Source organism: Petromyzon marinus, chromosome 4 (genome assembly GCF_048934315.1).
Source record: "Petromyzon marinus isolate PM22_M1 ecotype Great Lakes invasive population chromosome 4, UKy_Petmar_22M1.pri1.0, whole genome shotgun sequence".
Taxonomy (NCBI): Eukaryota; Metazoa; Chordata; class Hyperoartia; order Petromyzontiformes; family Petromyzontidae; genus Petromyzon; species Petromyzon marinus.
This window is the reverse complement of record NC_133670.1, coordinates 11,795,801-11,815,436: the sequence shown is the minus strand read 5'-3', so window position 1 is coordinate 11,815,436 and position 19,636 is coordinate 11,795,801. Positions and strand designations below refer to the sequence as shown.

Sequence of the window (19,636 nt, the reverse complement as noted above, 5' to 3'; positions counted from 1 at the left end):
TAAAATCTATATAACATCCTGCTTTAGCAGCTCTCCCGCTATATTTTTTACTGCCTTAGAAGCTCTCCCGCTATATTTTTTACTGCCTGAGCAGCTTTCCCACTATATTTTTTTCACCTAATGACAATTGCTCGTGTTGTGATCGAAACGTAGTGATTTTTTTTTCTATCTATGTGGCTTTATCGAAAGACCCAAAGAATATGAATTCCTGCAGCCACGAAAGCTTTAAGTCAAGATATATTTACAACTTTCAAAGACCTTCAATTCATGGTCATTGCAAATGCACTAAGCTTGAATTAGTCAACTCTCAAAGAAGAGTCCATTATTACATGAAATATTATTGTAAAATATGCATTAGAGTTGACTCCATGCTCATAACTGTAGTGACCCATTAATATAGCTGTGGTTTGTAGTGATGTTATATAGTTACTGTATGCATATTTACGTAAATAAAACATTTATGATCGATTTTTTCCAAAGCTCAATTTTTGTGGTAGGCTTAAAGGCCAATGCTGTCAGTGAACTAAGTGGGCTAAGGCATGGCCACCTGGGTATAATGTAAGGAATGGAGCCCATGGCACGTGCCCCATGCTGTGTTTTTGGGGCTTAATTATGCTTAAGAATCTGCTCCTGTTTTTCTCAGTTTAGGTCGTGCTAAAGACCTAGCCCATTTGGAACCAACATTAACTAGTTTATTGCCAAAATGGCATCCTGTTTGCGTCAAAAAGGCTGCTATATCATTATGGTAGTCTGTCGGATTAATATGTTATGTAAATAATACATATGATGTTAAATATTTAGATATTATAAACATTTGCTACTTAAACATGCAAATAATAAAATAAATAAAATTCCTATAATTACATGCAAATAACCTGTAATCTTGAACATTGCAACATATTAATGAATGTGCTTGCAGTATTTTAGGGCTATTTGGCCAATAAAAGGTTTAGCCTCATCAAGGCTACAAAACACGGGCATGTAGCAGTTGCAAAGTAATGTAATTAATAACTTTTAGAATTCACATTCATGAGGCTGTGCCAAGACATCTGCATTTTCAATTTAAACATCTAAAGGTGAGAGAGAACCTTAGAAAAGCACATTTATTTCAACAGAATGAATAAAATACCGTTGTTATATCTTGCCAAAATCAAAATTATTAATACATTTCTTCACAATGTTAAAGTGATGTATCATTATCATCATGAGCAGCAATAACAGCCACGATCTATTCACTGCCGAATGAAGGCCTTCACAAACCACCACCATCCCTGGACACCAGCTGATCTCATTGCTGCAATTCCCTGGTGGATGTCCTCTCCTTTGGCTGCGACTCCATCATTCGTCTCAACTATTGACCACAATCCCTTTTCGTAATGTTTCTTTTTCAAGGCCACTGACTGTTTTTTAGCAGTTAATGTCTCGAACCTAGGTCTGTTAAAAATGTAGTTTTTTTTGCTTACATCGCGGAAATATAAACGTGTCGTGAACCTATCAGTACCAAACACACCCAATTCGTAAGGTTTGTCATGTAAACAAAACTTGCAAATTAGTTACTGCTTCAGCACACCGGGGTATTGGAGAGTAAACCCACAATATTTACAATTTGAGTACGACGTTTCGCTGGTGATCACAAAAAGCTTCATCAGACGATTTTCTAGAATTGTGAAAAAGTCTTCCTGTTTCTGGTCTTAAATAGAGAAAGAAAATGTCATCATTGTAAGCCTATCAAGTGCGAAGATCAGAGGGGTGTTCATGTAATCATATGCATTACAATGGATTGCTAATCTGAGAATACTCAGCACACATTACCAATTGGGTAAGTCACAGTTAATAAACATACAATGGATTATGTTAATCTAAGTTTGTTCTCTGATCCATGAGTTAATTTCCCTCTCTCTCATTGTAAATTCCAAGTATTCACCTCTCTTAAGCTTCGCACACATTTCAGCATTTGTTCCATTTTCTTTTTCAGTGTCCATGTGTATGATCTATATATCATAGGCAATATGCACAAAAATGACAAATGTTTAATTTTCGTGATTATGGCAACGGTGAGGATAATATTAAAATTGATATTATTCACAGTTATCTAAAAATTTATCATAATGAAATTCCTCCAGTGCTCCATAATATGTATAAGCTGCAGCTGAAGGGCAACTGTGAATAGAGCATGAAATACTTCTGAATTTAATTTAGCCTGCAGAGACAGCTTACACAGCAAATGGTGAGAAATGTAAGAGCACGCTGATGAGCGCCAAATGCATGTTATTGGGAGCCTCGCATCACACGCATGGAATACATAATTACCCATGCATGCGCACAGCAATTACTGTTTATGGAGACACGCAGTAAACAAGTATAATAGAAAATCATTGCAGGACTTCTCAGGCCCCATATAGCTGAGTCATATAACAAGTGATTATTTCAAATTCCATTATTTGTTGCCATGTCATACTCATTCATTAATTCTTGATCTATAACATTCAAGCGTATTCATGATGGGAAATCTAACTAGTACAGTATCGTTTTTTTTTGCAAATGTGCACGAGAGGCAAAAGTATGGCAATGCTCGATCAGTAGCACAGGAAGCCATATTGTTTTGTGTGGGATTTAATAATTGAATGACAATGTTTTGTTCATTGCTGTGACATTTAAGGTCAGGTATGGGGGCACATCTGTAAATTGGCCACTTGGAGGCAGGGTTGGTGGATTGTGATGGCGTTAAACACCAAAAAAACACCTTAAGGGTTAGTGAGAAAATATTTGTATGCTTCTTGCACTGCCTGCGGGAGGCCCTGCCTGCGGGAGGCCTCTGCCTGCGGGAAGCCCTGCCTGCGGAAAGGCCCTGCCTGCGGGAAGCCCTGCCTGCGGGAGGCCCTGCCTGCGGGAGGCCCTGCCTGCGGGAGGGCACTGCTTGCGAGAGGCAATGCAGCAAGCAGGTCACTGACTTGTCAGTGTGGAACTCGATCATCCCTTGCCTAGTTTTCTCTGGTTTTCTCCCATATATAAAAAAGTACTCAGAAGGCAATTTGCTCAATGTACTAAGCAGGATGCTCCTGTGAAATTAATAGAAGTTTAAATAGGGTTTCCTGCAAAAAAAAGTCAAATAGTGATACTGTCATGGATATAGTCCCTCTCTGATGTTGTGGAGATGAAAAAAAATATATTTTTCTACACTATTACACTTCAGAATATACAGTTAATTTTCTGCACAAATATACACATACATTCCTTAGAAAATTAACGTATCACATCTTCTAGAATCGAAATAAAAAATGTTTTTAAACGTGTGCAACTAAAAAAAAGTGCTCCTTCGGGATGACAGTGACAGGGGTGCCATCGTGGCGAGATGTTAACTATCTCGCCTGGTATACATGAGGTCGTGGTTTCGATCCCGACCCTGATAACTGTATATTAGGAGTTTGCATGTTCTCCCTGTGGTCGTGTCGATCTTTCTCCAAGTCCTCCTGTTTTTCCCTCCACATTTAGAAACATGTATTTAGAGTAATTGGCTCTTACACATTTACAAGAGGTCACTTCGTTGAGTTATTATTTGTGACCAGGTCGCTTTTGAAAAATAACTCTATAGCTCAGTGGGCTTTACCTGATAAAATAAAAAAAACATTTTTAGTTTAGAACCGGTGACTGTGAGCGGCGCAGGTGATATGTGCGCTGCTCCACTTTGTCCTTGTGAGAATAAATGGGGACGGCTCAGGTTGTTTCAGAGCATGCACCTTGAGCGACAGCTGCCGCTCTGTGGGGCGACCGCTGGGAATGCAGATTTAAGCTCATTAACAAAAAATAGCGTGGCCACATATGCGTGCGTTCCAGTATAAACAGCCACACTTAATACGCACATGGCACACGACACACATTCAACGACATTTGCGTTGGCGCTGTAAACATACGAGAACATCGGTCATCCCATACAATGTTTTAACAATAAATTAATTGATGGAAGTTGAACAATTTTGGGACTGGTCTAAAAATATAATTGCATAACAGACCAATACACATGCATTTATTAATTTGGTTAAAATATTGTCATCCCTCAAGCAAAAAAAATATCTTCAAAAGTAAAATGTTTCCTTAAATCATCCTTTAACATGAATAATGCAACTTATTATTTTACTATTTGCAACTATTTTATTATTTACCAGTTAAAGCACACTGAGCTATTAGCTCTCTTTCAGAAGCGACATGGCAAAACATGATAGATCAATGAAGTGGCTTATATCGTCACATGTGGGAATTCATAGTAGCAGCCAAATAATTTAAATGCACGTTTCTAAATGTGGACAGGAAAACCGGAGGACCAGGAGAAAAATCCACACGACTGTGGGAAGAACGCGCAAACTCCAAATATACAGGCATTGTCAGGGTCGGTATTGAACCCACGACCTCCTGCGCACCGGGCGAGGGAGATAATACCCCACCATCTGCGGCGACATTAAAGGTGTGGTATGCATTTGCACGGACAGAAAGACTGAGTGACGAATGGGTTTTTGTTTGGCAGACAGGTGGCTTGGAAGGGGTAACTCATGCTGCTGGCACCAAGTCGCATCGTGCATTAGCATTCAGCCGAAAGGACCTATGCTCACTCACGTCAACAGCTACCGTGAGCTATAAGCAATTCAAACATCAGGCAGCTGTTGGCGCCCACTGCACATCACACCTCCCGACTGTACGCGAGCACTGGCGAGAAAATAACTATGATTGAAAGCCCATCAGGTATTTTGTAAACATGTTCCATGAACCTGGTGGCGATGAACCATATAAAAAATGGTTTTCTCCAGGTAGGTCCTACTGCATATTAACCTGCATGCTCTTCGCAGAGCATAGAGCCCCAGAAAACATTATCACGGTACTAATTAAAACTGGTTCTCTTCAGTTTTAATTATCATTATCTACACATCCATGTGTCCTGATTTGTGACGAAAAATACAGTCAAATGAAGGTTTCTTTTTGTTGTGATAGCAGCATTTTTCACACGTAAATTCGTAATAGCGTATCAAAGTAAGTTTCGGCATTTTTAAAGCTTTGAAACATAATTAAATTTGTTTTTAAAATTCTGTTTTGTAATTATGTCAGTGACGTAAGTTTTTATTTCTAACAATTTTCTGTGAATAAAGCAAAAGCATACATTTTTGTTAAATTACAATATGCAACTTATGAAATAGCGTTACTTGACAAGGAATCTATGTGGTGTTTTATATATAGAAGTATATAAATAGCGATTATAACTAGATTTTCATCAATGCTAATAAACGATGAAATCGTTTAAAAACCCCAAATTAAACATAATTTTGACTCAACACACCGGTGGGCTGAAGTAGTGAATTATTTGTCTTTTGTCAACGTGACACTTTTTTTTTTGCTGATTGGCCGTGTCGGGTGGTGGAGGGTTACGACACATTTATAAATAAACGCGATCTAACCCAAAAACCTTTATTATGAATAATATTGGTCGCGAAAGCCTACGTGTTAAACATAATTTTGACTGTCAGGACATTTTGCTATAGGTGATGAAGGCCGATGGATGAGACTGGTGGCAGAATTAAAGTTTGGGAATGCTGCTACCGCATCGATGGAGACATTAAATCAACTTACTGCAGCGGTAAGTTGGATTACGGCACCATAAGAAAACAGGGTGGAGAGGTCTTTATCCAGCAGTGGATTGAAAATGATGACGATACAATAAACCCCCAATCTTAAGCTAACCTGAAAGACTTTAGCTTATGCCAGACGGGCTTTAGAAAAAAAATCAGCTCAAAAACCTGCGGGATACCGTGTTGAGAGCATTCAGTCCCATTGATGTACTTATGGAGCTGTGCTTCCGTCTGCTGCCACGCGTCATCAGCCTATGTTTCCATGGAGATTGGCATAGGGTGATGGCACCCTGGTACAGATGTGGCATGCGACACACAGGAGAAGTCAGCCTTCTAATTTTTTTATTCCAAATTTACCGTATTAAATAATCTCAGATTTTGTACGAGGCTTAAATACTTCAGAAACTCACGGTGTCTTTTAGCAACATCTTATCTCAAACATTCGAAGGGCACCCCCAGTGGCAAGCTGTGCCTCTATATTTTCAATCAAATTTTTAGAAAATATATTTTGATGTCCCTGTGAATATCTTAACGAGTGTCACCTTGTCTGACGCTTCTTTTCATGTGAATTTGGTTATTCATGAAACCTCAATGTAGCTGTTTTAATGTATTTTTTTATTATTTCAAAATATTTGTTCTAAAATATAAAACATTCTAGTATAAATATGATAAATATCGAGAAATATGAAACATTAATTCATGAACAATCACAAATTTACAAAAATATATTAAATATTCTAATCTCCGTTTTGCTGATGACATAGTCATTATAACAATCAAGCGGTATGAACTACAAGAAGGACAATTTAATAAAGCTGCAAAATGTGTGTTTAAAACTAAAAATGGGCAAAATAAATGCAATGCACAAGTTCTTAATATCCAATCAATCATAGGAGAGTAAAGATCTCAGCAAGATTATATTTCTCGAACCGTTTTATTTTCATCTACAAACGTTAAAAAAAAAATTTTTTGACTTAACCCTCTCCTAATTACTGAAATATTTACTATCTTGAGTATGGACACAATTGCGATATTATATTAGTTTCACAGAAACACAGAATGAAAGCCTACAAAAGGTTTTAGAGAGCAAAAAAGCACCATATACTTGACTATCTTGAGGCAGTTAAATTTCGATTTAAAGCTTTCGTGACTGCAAGGATTCATCTTTTTTGGTTCTTTCGGTAAAGTCACGTAGAATGAGAATAAAATAATAAATTGATAAAATAAAATAACACAATAAAATTCTCACGACGTTTCAGCCACAATACAAGCAGCCTTCATCAGGTGAAGGGACGAGACTGTCTGGAGGACAGCGCTGGAGCGAACAAAGCCACGCTCAGATTGCGACCTTTAAGCTGTGTGAGAAGAAACAAAGCGCCTTGACAAATGAATTAGCATAGAATTTAGCATTGAAATAGCTGAGTGATTAGCTTGTGACTGGTCACAGAAATGGCTATGTTAAAGTCAAAGCATACACATCCACAGAGGCACCCCTTGACAAAGGAATTAGCATAGAATTTAGCATTGAAATAGCTGAGTGATTAGCTTGTGACTGGTCACAGAAATGGCTATGTTAAAGTCAAAGCATACACATTCACAGAGGCACCTAGTACAAATCAAACAGGAGAATTTAGCATTGAAATAACTAGGAGAATTTAGCATTGATATAACTGAGTGATTAGCTTGTGACTGGTCACAGAAATGGCTATGTTAAAGTCAAAGCCTACACATCTGAACTATTCACAGTAACTGGGTATACACTACACTATATAATGAATACTATATAGTAACCAATAAAAAACTAAAATATAAATTACCTCAATGTTATCAATAAACTCTATATATTCTCCAATCAGCTAAGCTACCAACAATAAGTCGTTATATATCACAATGCTATATGGCGAAAAAAATGGGTGGATTCTTACCCTCAACTTTAGCACCACGGATAGCTACGAGCCCCGTTCAGAAGGACGAGTTCATCCATGGTCGGAACGGAGGAGGGGGAGAGAGACAGCTGCGAGGCGCTGTTATACTCCATGTTGTAAACCATACCATTAACCGTGGTGTGAGAGGTATTAAGAGTCAATGCCAGCGAAAGAGCTGCGGTCTGAAGGTCATCGTAAAATACAATTAATTAAGAACGTAAATGGTTTAAAACATCTTTCCAATGGTTACTAAGCCAGAATAGATCTTCTCGGTTGAAATTGTCTCTGTGCTTGTATATGTGAATGGCCTCATGAACGAATCTCTCATGGTAGCCGGTTGGTTTGCAAAGAACCTCCATCTTGGAGAAGTCAATGTCATGTGAGCCCACTGAATTATAACAGTGATCTGCCACGGCAGAGGAGTTCGTTCTACCGTGTTTCAAGTCTGCTTTATGTTCGCGGATGCGGTCCGAGATATGTCGTTTGGTTTCTCCAATGTAGCTACTACCACAGAGGCACTTTAGTTTGTAAACGCCCGGGTACTGTATGTCTGGAACAGCATCTTTTACAGATGGAACCAGATCACGGATTTTATGTACTGTGTTGAATCAGACCTGGATCTTGTGTTTATTCAGGATTTTGGAGATCTTATTATTTTATTCTCATTCTACGTGACTTTACCGAAAGAACCAAAGAAGATAGCTTGAGGCACTTTCCATTTGGAAGCCCAACAATTACATGGAGCATAATCTTGCCTGATGTGCACAAATCACGTGATCACCATTTACTGTTCCGAAAAGAGAGCAAAGGGTAAAAAAGTGATGCGAACTTTATTCTTGTTTTTTTTATATTGGATTATGTTTATGAGAGTTATCGTGCACTCGAGTTTCATGCGGACAGACAGATGGACAGAGGTAATGCGTTTACGTTTCCAATATCAGTTGGAGAGCGTTACAATCCAAATAGCTACAATGAGAAGGAAATTCTAGAGGGCATGAATGCACGAAGTAATATACAGTACTGCATATACGAAAGGGTTTGTCATAGAGAATTCAATTTACATGGAAGAAACTTCCAGTGCATCGGTTAGTTTAAATAAGCATGATGATGATGAAAAACATCGTTGCTTATTTTCTGGTAATTACACACATTACAGTGGAAATGCATTGCTTCGAAGTTTTGACATGCGCAAGCGACTGACTTTCCACCCGCGCAGCAGAAGCAGAGAGAAGGCAGATTGTGGGATGCCCAGGGAATACCCACGCGGAATAGTTTATCTTACAACTATGCTCTCCACTCGCCCTCAGCCACTTATAGCCAACAGCTCATCGAAAACATATAAATCAATTGAAACAAGTATGTTTTATATTATACCCAACGTACCATTTTTTTTATGTTGACATTTAAACTGTTTTCCTACCGAACAACGACTAAATGTTAACAATCCGCATTTCGAAAGATTGTGATAGTTACTATTGAGCAAATTTATTATTGTAAATATTATTTAAGACGAACACAAAGGAGCTCTGTGTGAAATCACCAAAATAATTGGATGTATATCACGTGGCAGTCGTCGTAACTAACATGAAGTGCGTTACTGCATAGTCCACAGTCAATCGGCTCCGTTCTCATTCACGTCCGAATTTCACAGCATCGTCGCATTTATCATCATCCGCCGACACCGACATATCATAGCTAATGTATTGTGATCTTCAATCTACAATGAGCACCACAGGTTCCATTTTCTGCAGTAAATCACGAAGGCATCTTTAGATATAGCGGAACCAAGCTATTACAGTCGCCACTCGTGATGCAAGGGAGCTGCATCCAGCTTAAATTGTACCCGCCTTCTTGATGTTAGTAATGCTTAAAGCAAATACATTTTAAGCAATGCATCTAATGCTTAAAGCAAATACATTTTAAGCAACGCATCTACTTTTTCGCTCAGCTTTTTATATCAGCATTTGTTTTTTCATTTGTTTTTTCAACACATTGTTATGGAAGCAATACTAATGAAGACGTTCTCAAATTATCAACTAGTTTGCACAAGGGTAATGATATTACCATAATTTAGTTGGTATTTAGCAAGAAAAACGAAGGCTGTGGCAGCATACATCTCTTGTTCACAATCGTGAACCAGTAGGGCAGCAATTCCATATTCCAAGAGCAGAAGCAAATATGGCTACATAACAGCTATTACATTTACTAAATATATGCATTGTCACAATTTTTATTGTAGTTTGAGGCACCATCAATCTATCCTTAAAACAAAGCTGCTGATTGGCAACCTTGAGGAGCATGAAATTAGGCGACATGTAAGCACTTCAGTCTTTTTTTTTCCATTGAAGCCCGCCATGAGTCCATTAGCATACAGCCATTAAGCTACCAAATATTCTGGAGGCTCAATCGGGATATATAGTGAGTTGACTGCACATACCTCTGTAAGCCCTGCCTACTTTTACATAACCACAAAGATTCCCCGTATAGCCTTGACAGACTGTAGGGGCAAGTGCTGTTAGCGAGCACCTATGAAGGCCGGAACGGTACACGAGGGGGTGGGTGGCCAGCACCACGCCCGACCGCCTTTGTCTCCCCAGTGGCAATGTTTTTATCCACCGCACCAGGTACTCATTTGAGGCTGAGTCGACCTAGGGGAGGTCTAGGACCGGTTCTGATAATCGTCACTGGTGTTGGCCGTGAGCGGGAATCGAATGCGGGTCGCCACCTTCATAGCGCAGCGCGCTAACCGCTACACTACCGCTCCCCAACATAACCACACCCACTCACTCACATCACCTACAAAGGGAGTAGCCTCCACTTCTTCTGTTGTCGGCCTCACCAACTTCTTTTAATCCCTGCCTTCTCCTCTGCTATCTCCACCCACTACTCAGGTAGCCCCATCATTAGTCTGTATCACGAGTAAAGCATGAAACCAAAACATTTTAAACCAACTGGAATCAATCCTTAATTTTCCCGTCCAATGTAGAACATTTAGTCCTATTATATACTGTAGGTGGTACCACGGTTGGGTCGAGGAGGGCTATCACCTGCCACACAACTGGCAAACTGGAGCTGTATGGTTTGGTGGACAGAGAGGAGAAGTAAAATTACTTAATTTTCACAGTATTTGGTGATACTGCATTGGCAGAGGTGCACAAGCACAATAATACCAAAAAAAATCAACACATTTGTCAAATACACTGCTTTAAGGGTTCAAAATAAAAAATATACAATTGGCGATGTTTTGAGCAATGGCCCTTCAAAAAATGTATCCAATTATAGCTAATAATTAATTAATAAATGTGTGCATTATGCAAATGCATAATAGGGCATTTGCACTGTCCATTTCTGAGGATTTGGAATACTGTAATGTCACCTTGGAATATTACAGAGGATTGTTGGCTGCAGATATGGCTGGGCCTGGCAAATTCTGATAAGACTTAGCAGACTTACTGCCAGCAATCTCCAAGCCTCACTCCCACTGCAAAATGCAGGAAAACCTCTGGAGAATTGTACGGCAGAGCATTTTCTTGCAAGGATATTCAAAATAAAGTTCTGATTTATGAAGCTCAATGCAAATGTTTATGTGCTATCGAGAAACATATTCAGGATGTGTGCCACAGATTCATGGGTTGTGTACCAAGGTGTTTTGAAACCTTAAGCATCAAAAGCAGCAGTAAGGAAAAGCCATTACCGGTGGATTTTACAGCCATAAAATCGACATGTTTTTGATGGCAAAGCTCACAAACGATCCCAGTTATCTTTCTGTTTGGTTTTGTTTAAAGAACTTCCAAAAAGGTAAATATCCCGTCCTTTTCACCCAAAGCACTTGTTTAATTAGAATAGTTTTTCCCCTTTTTTCTGGCAACAAAACAGGTGTTAAGATGTTAAAACACCAAACTGAAACCTTGTACAAGGAATCATGTCTGCATTAACCACAATACTTGCGGTCAGAATGCAAACAAAAAACATACTCTGATAGTGCGTTGTCTTTGTGCTGTACGCCTTTTGTCGTTCTCTGGTCTAACACCGTTTTGAGACGAGGCTCAAAAGAAAGCTGTTTCTAGTGTGGACCAATCAGTTTCAAGGACAATGCATATATTATCAGAGTATGTTTATGTTTGCAATCTGACCACAAGTATTGTGGTTAATGCAGACATGATTCCTTGTTCAAGGTTTCAGTTTGGTGTATTAACATCTTAACACAGCTGTTTTGTTGCCAGAAAAAAGGGGAAAACCTATTCTCATATTTTGGAACTGGCAAAGGAGGTCCCATGATGCCCTTGTTTAATATTAAACAACCACTTTGTTTTAGATAAAAAATATCAACTAAACGCTTGCAATGATTGCAAACAAACCAAAAAAATCAGGAAATTAAATAATTCTGCTGAAATGTATCTACAAAACCATATTTTACGGAATGTAGCACATTTTTATGAAGTCTTTAACATTGATTAACTCAATTGAGCCACTCACACAATTCCAGTGGCCTAAATGCCACTGGAATTGTGGATTTGGGGCCATGTTCACGAGCTAGATTGGTCATACGTTACAATAGCGACTTTGGTCTATACCATCGGGCTGATGTAACGTACAGTGCTTAAGGGTGCACACAAGTAACAATGCCAAAACTTACACCAAAATGTTTAATCAAACACTTTGGAATCTTCATTGCAAGCGTAAGTACTTCCTCTGCGTTGCTGTGGCTGTAATGTGTTGAAAAGTATGAATGTGCCTACAACTTATACGAGTAAAAATGTAATCTTTGTTAATGCACATGCAGATAAATGTTCTTTTGCAGATGCAGTATGTAAACACTCATGTAGAATGGATAACAATTTCATATTACTTCTATATTACAAATACTTCACTAAAATTATGGGAATTCCAATAATGTAAAAACTTTTTCCACTTCAGAATATATTTCAAAATGTAATGTACTATTATTTTATGTTTTAACTTATCATGATTATGCTTTTTCAAGAACACAACAAAAAGAAAGGTACACAGGAAAGCTAAATATTTAGGCTCTCATATTACAAATCTAAACTTTACATGCAGCAATTCAGAAAGATGTTAAAAAATATATGAGGTGAAATGTAAGAATATGGTCAAGAAGACACAAACATATTTATAGAAAGACACATGATCAACTAATATATTCATAGATGCACAGACAAAACTCTGCATTTCCCTGCTGGTGCTACTTCTGGAGTCGACTATCTGATGCACACTGACTACCGAGAGAGCATGACATAGTGTGGACGTTATGCATTTACTCGTTTCATCAAGATTCCTGCTGAGAAATGGAGTTTCTCATACACAATCAAATGAAAAACGAAATCAACTCGGCAATATCAAATATTCGAATTCCTGCTGCAAGGTCCGCATTTCAATTTACAGATAGAATCTGGAGTGAAAAAATATGGAACAGTAATTAGACAGCTGTAATAAACATTAAGATGGTCCACATGGAAATAGCTACGTACATAAGCGCTGCTGTTTACGTAGTGGCGAATTATAACGGAATTAATATAAATCTACACAAGAAAAGGTCTGCAAGCGTTTGTGCAAATTTGGCCCAAAGGTAGGCATGCATCTGGTACCCCGACTGCACAAGCATGTCCTCCGACAGATGAACGTACCAGTGTAGACGGAGCGCATGCAGGAAGGCCGAGAGGCCCTCCATGATGAGCAGCACACCAATCGTCAGCACCTCAAACCCGACAAAGGTGAAGAATACCATCGCCGTCCCCACGTATCCAGTCATCATGACGAACCCACTGCGCACCACCATAGTCCACAGCACCTCCGAGAGTTCTACACAGGGGGCATAGTTTGGATAAAGCGGAGAGCGCAACAACGTCGATAAATCAATGAACAATTATTGTTAACGTGCTGGTATGTGCATTGAATTGTGTGTGTGAGAATCAACATTTTTTTGGATGTTGCAAATAATGGGTACACATCACCTCTGCAGGCAATAGAGGTGCTGCCATTCACCACATTATTTGAAAAAGTGACTCGTGAATCAATCGCCATCCTGAACCATGACCAATCATCGAAGTCCTAGAGGGGTGCATTGTCCCACCCCGAGTGGAAACATGCACGCACCCTGTCCTCCAAGCATTATTTTACCATCATGTAACATCAACATTGCATTTGCACTTTACACAATTTATAGACCAACACTTTTGTTTGATTACATGCTATTTTAATTATTTTTATGTTGTGTGTTTCTTAACTGTGATTCTTGAACATGTTATTGTTACTCTTTGGTTCTTTCGGTAAAGTCACGTAGGTATAAATAAAACAAAATAAATCAGCACGATGTCTGCTGCTCGTAGCAGACATCGCGGCTATCGCGATTTCACCTGAAGACGGGCGCTTGTGTTGCGTTCGAAACGTCGTGATTTATTTTGTTTTATTTCTATCTACGCAACTTTACCGAAGGAACCAAAGAGTATGGACTCCTGCAGTCACGAAAGCTTCAAATCAAGAATGCTATTGTTAGTTTTAATCTTCGGTTAGAAACACTTAGCCTGTGCTGCTCTCCAGAAATGAATGGCAAATAGAGCAAGAGTATGTGTGGATACATGCACTCGTGTGTGCACGTGCAAAACTGAACCTCCAACTCAAAGGTTAATAGGCTCAGTATACATTTGTGTAATAAAGTACATGAGCTCTATAAGATTAATGTGATTCTCAATGTCTTGCCGAGAGCCTCATTAATGGATTTAGATTATTCCAGGGAACTATAATGAAACACATTGGCTCAGTGGTGAATAGCATAACCGTTTAAAGACGTGAAAAAAAAAAAATTTGAGAGCAGAAAGTGACTGCTGTTGTTCCGAACTCTTCTGATATGTCACAGAGCAGAGAATGTTAGCAAGCACAAATGAAGGCCGGCACGGCACCATGCCCGGCCGCCTTTGTCCTCCCAGTGCTGATATTTACACATGGCATTAGGTAAAATTTTTACTTAAAACTTTCGTGGCTGCAGGATTTAATATTCTTGGTTCTTTCGGTAAAGTCACGTAAATAGAAAACAAAAAAATACAAATAATAAAGTAAAATGTAATAAAAAATATAATTAAATAAAAATAATTAATTTCAATGTATTATTATTTTAAAATTTTATTTTATTATTTGTATTTTTTGTTTGTTTTATATTTACGTGACTTTAACGAAAGAACCAAGAATATGGCATTAGGTATTAATTTAAGGCTGAGCTGACCTAGGGGACGCCCAGGACCGGTTCAGATAATCGTCAATGATGTTAGCCTCGAGTGTAAATCGAACTTGACGCGCCAGTTTCGTAGTGTGATCACCACTGCACCGCTGCTCCCCACACCAGCATACACACACCTCTCACTCGTACCCCAGAACAACAAAAGCAAGCTGCAGTGGAAGGTTACACTGTGCGTGCATTCTTGGTTTGTCGTCAAGTATCTGGTACTAGTTGATTAACTTTTACTTGGATTGCCAAAAAAAAAACAATAAATTCTAAGTGTAGAATAATCAATAATTGTTACTTATCTGGTTTATATATGTACAGTATTTAAATCTAAATCTCTACAATGCTGGGTCGATTCGCAGTCCCGAGTCATCTGAAAAATGGTGCTGACCTCCTACTATGCGCTTCTCCTTCGTTTGGCTGAAGTTAATGTAGAGCAACAACTATAATTTTACATTGAAGTGATGGAGCCAGATAATTGCATCAGGAGTAGCGGAGTGTATCATTGCGATGATGCCTCCGTCATTTATTTGAATCAGGCATTCAGTCGTTATATATGTTCCATGGTCTGTTCTGGGTGACTACAGCCACAAAGACAGAGACACACATGTGCGGTGCTCACCTGCTGGTGCTCCTTTAATTGGCCCCATAACGGGTCGAGCCAACTCTGGGACTGGAAACGGGAAATCTCATCAGAATAGCTTTGTGATTACTCATTGGTTTTTTCGGTAAAGTCACGTATGTAGAAATACAATTAAATTATGTTAAAACAAAAAACAATCACGACGTTTCGATCGCAACGCAAGCGATCTTCATCAGGTGTCAAGAACAAATCACGGAGGTAAATACAACAAAAAGATGAGAGACGAGAATTCAAAAAACCTGAAAAAACATTATGTGAAGCACATCCAGTCAGGCCAACAACACAGACACTTCTTGGCGGACCACGAATTTCAGAAGAGTGTTAAATTTCGTGTTCACATACCAGCATAGATAGAATGAAAAATACGAGGTATTTCTACTGATCGTGTACCTCGTATTTTAGATTCTATCTATGCTGGTATGTGCAATCCAAAGGTTGAACACGAAATTTAACACTCTTCTGAAAACTGGATGTGCTTCACATAATGTTTTTTCAGGTTTGTTGAATTCTTGTCTCTCGTCTTTTTGTTGTATTTACCTCCGTGATTTGTTCTTGACACCTGATGAAGATCGCTTGCGTTGTGATCGAAACGTCGTGATTGTTTTTTTAAATATAATTTTATTGTATTTCTACATACGTGACTTTACCGAAAAAAACAATGAGTAATTTTATGCAGTCACGAAAGCTTTAATACTTTATTAGCTTTGTGATTATAAGCCCTGCAGTGCGCTGCCAATTGAAAATTGCTGACCATATATACCACATGCACACAGCTGTCTTGAGTTAATGGAGGTACAATAAAATGAAATATTAAGGCCAATTATTTCATAGCGATGTATGGCCATGGGTCTTGTGGCAGCTGAGCTGAACCCTACAGGTCAAGAATTGTAATATTTAAGTACGAGTTCCCAACGAAAACCCTCCCCAGTGTTTTTCCACCCTTCCCCCTTGGACATCTGTGAATACTACTGGACACTTGTGCAAAAGAGCTTCATAGCTCATCGGATTCCTCCAGAATAAATACAATTCTGATTCCGACCTCTTCCTGTGCCCCCTGGTTGCTGCTTTATATATCAATTCACGTGATAGTAGATTCTTCATTTGTGTGGGGTTGCAGTCTTTCAGACAGCTTGTGCACGGTCTATTGCACCACTGATCAAACTGCCCGAAATATTTTTGGGGGTTTTGGTTTGTATATTATTATTAATGTTTATGATTATACAGTTGCGTTTTATTGACTTTTAAAATTATTCTGCATTTAGATGCTTTGCAAAGTCTAATTATAGTTTAATTAGTTTTTCATGAAGAGGCGTGTGGGCAAGCATGGTTGCTTGGGGTGGTAGAGGTGGGAATTTAACCAGCTGCAACTATGAGAAGATTAATTAAAATCTAAGAAACATTAACCAAGGTATTTGTTTCCATGATTGTATTTTAAAATAATTGGTGCTGAATAGATATATAATTTATTTTAATGTTGTCAAATAATTATTGAATACCTTGAGGGTAACATACAGTGAGGGAAAAAAGTATTTGATTCCCTGCTGATTTTGTACGTTTGCCCACTGACAAAGAAATGATCAGTCTATAATTTTAATGGTAGGTTTATTTGAACAGTGAGAGACAGAATAACAACAACAAAAAATCCAGAAAAACGCATGTCAAAAATGTTATAAATTGATTTGCATTTTAATGAGGAAAATAAGTATTTGACCCCTCTGCAAAACATGACTTAGTACTTGGTGGCAAAACCCTTGTTGGCAATCACAGAGGTCAGACATTTCTTGTAGTTGGCCACCAGGTTTGCACACATCTCAGGAGGGATTTTATCCCACTCCTCTTTGCAGATCTTCTCCAAGTCATTAAGGTTTCGAGGCTGACGTGTGGCAACTCGAACCTTCAGCTCCCTCCACAGATTTTCTATGGGATTAAGGTCTGGAGACTGGCTAGGCCACTCCAGGACCTTAATGTGCTTCTTCTTGAGCCACTCCTTTGTTGCCTTGGCCGTGTGTGTACCCATCCACGACACATTTTCAATACCCTGGCTGAGGGAAGGAGGTTCTCACCCAAGATTTGACGGTACATGGCCTCGTTCATCGTCCCTTTGATGCGATGAAGTTGTCCTGTCCCCTTAGCAGAAAAACACCCCCAAAGCATGTTTCCACCTCCATGTTTGACGGTGGGGATTGTGTTCTTGGGGTCAAAGACAGCATTCCTCCTCCTCCAAACACGGCGAGTTTAGTTGATGCCAAAGAGCTCCATTTTGGTCTCATCTGACCACAACACTTTCACCCAGTTGTCCTCTGAATCATTCAGATGTTCATTGGCAAACTTCAGACGGGCATGTATATGTGCTTTCTTGAGCAGGGGGACCTTGCGGGTGCTGCAGGATTTCAGTCCTTCACAGCATAGTGTGTTACCAATTGTTTTCTTGGTGACTATGATCCCAGCTGCCTTGAGATCATTGACAAGATCCTCCCGTGTAGTTCTGGGCTGATTCCTCACCATTCTCATGATCATTGCAACTCCACGAGGTGAGATCTTGCATGGAGCCCCAGGCCGAGGGAGATTGACAGTTCTTTTGTGTTTCTTCCATTTGCGAATAATCGCACCAACTGTTGTCACCTTCTCACCAAGCTCCTTGGCAATAATCTTGTAGCCCATTCCAGCCTTGTGTAGGTCTACAATCTTGTCCCTGACATCCTTGGAAAGCTCTTTGGTCTTGACCATGGTGGAGAGTTTGGAATCTGATTGATTGATTGCTTCTGTGGACAGGTGTCTTTTATACAGGTAACAAGCTGAAATTAGGAGCACTCCCTTTAAGAGTGTGCTCCTAATCTCAGCTCGTTACCTGTATAAAAGACACCTGGGAGCCAGAAATCTTTCTGATTGAGAGGGGTCAAATGCTTATTTCCCTCATTAAAATGCAAATCAATTTATAACATTTTTGACATGCGTTTTTCTGGATTTTTTGTTGTTGTTATTCTGTCTCTCACTGTTCAAATAAACCTACCATTACAATTATAGACTGATTATTTCTTTGACAGTGGGCAAACGTACAAAATCACAGGGGATCAAATACTCTTTTTCCCTCACTGTATATACCAGTGTACATTTAAATGCAGGTTGAACATACATACTGAAAATCAGTGATGATAAAATGCATTGAAAAATAAAAAGCAACATTTTAAGAAAATAGCATTGTTATAACCATATTGGGGTACTGTATTAAATGTTATAAGTCTTTATATTATAAATGCTTCCAGAATCCCAAACAGTAATGTACATCATAACATAGAGCTTGAATTAAAATGCAGGTACATTAACGTACTTTAATGCTGCCATTTTTTAAAATGATTTTCACAAGAGCAACATCGATTCTCTTGGTATTAGGTGAATATTGTTTTTAATTTAATTTCAACAATTGAGAGGGTAATAAAATGTGGAAAAAGTAAAGCAGACCACAGTTCGTTATATTCAAAATCTGACAGATAGCACAAATCAGTATTCGTTATCTGGACTTGCTCAGGGCTCTGGGTGCCTGATAACACTACTATTGCCATGCCTTCCTAATGTGGGTTTGAGAGCGGTTGCTTTTGGGTGGGATAACAAATGATCCAACATTGCTCAAACTCAGAAAATGTATCTTATTGCAGCTGAGGATAGGTTTGACATGTCATCTTACCAAATTATTTTGTTTTTGGGTAGAGTCATTATCACCATGAATGAGCCCAAGCTAAGCAGGCGTTTGAGCCTGGTTCGTACTTAGTTGTGCCAAGGAATATTAATTGCATGGTAAGCATGCAATGGGTTTTGAATGTGCAGTGTTTTTAGGGTTTCTCCCTCGTGCTCACGGGTTGCTCCAGATTCTCCAGTTTCCTCAGACATGCCAAACATTCATCATGGGGTCTCCTTTACCAGTACCAAAATATGAGAATAGGTTTTCCACTTTTTATGGCAACAAAACAGCTGTGTTAAGATGTTAAAACACCAAACTTAAACATTTTACAAGGAATCATGTCTGCATTAACCACATATACTTGTGGTCAGAATGCAAACAAAAAAACATACTCTGATAATATATGCATTGTCTTTTAAACTGATTTGTCCACAACAAAAGTCCTAACACAGTTTGAGACTAGGCTCGAAAGAAAGCTGTCTCTGGCGTGGACCAATCAATTTCAAAGACAATGCCACATATTATCAGAGTATGTTTTTTTAT

The 19,636-nt window shown here is 38.9% G+C and overlaps 1 protein-coding gene across 5 annotated transcripts in view; it reads right to left on the bottom strand.

Moving 5' to 3' along the window:
* Positions 1-19,636, bottom strand: part of LOC116938719 (V-type proton ATPase 116 kDa subunit a 1-like) — a 276,745-nt gene that overhangs the window by 54,264 nt on the left and 202,845 nt on the right. For all 5 annotated transcript variants that reach the window (XM_076056558.1, XM_032946244.2, XM_032946245.2 and 2 more), the window contains one exon: positions 13,183-13,357. In XM_076056558.1, the coding sequence (XP_075912673.1) occupies positions 13,183-13,357 (175 nt within the window). The remainder of the gene's footprint in view (positions 1-13,182; positions 13,358-19,636) is intronic.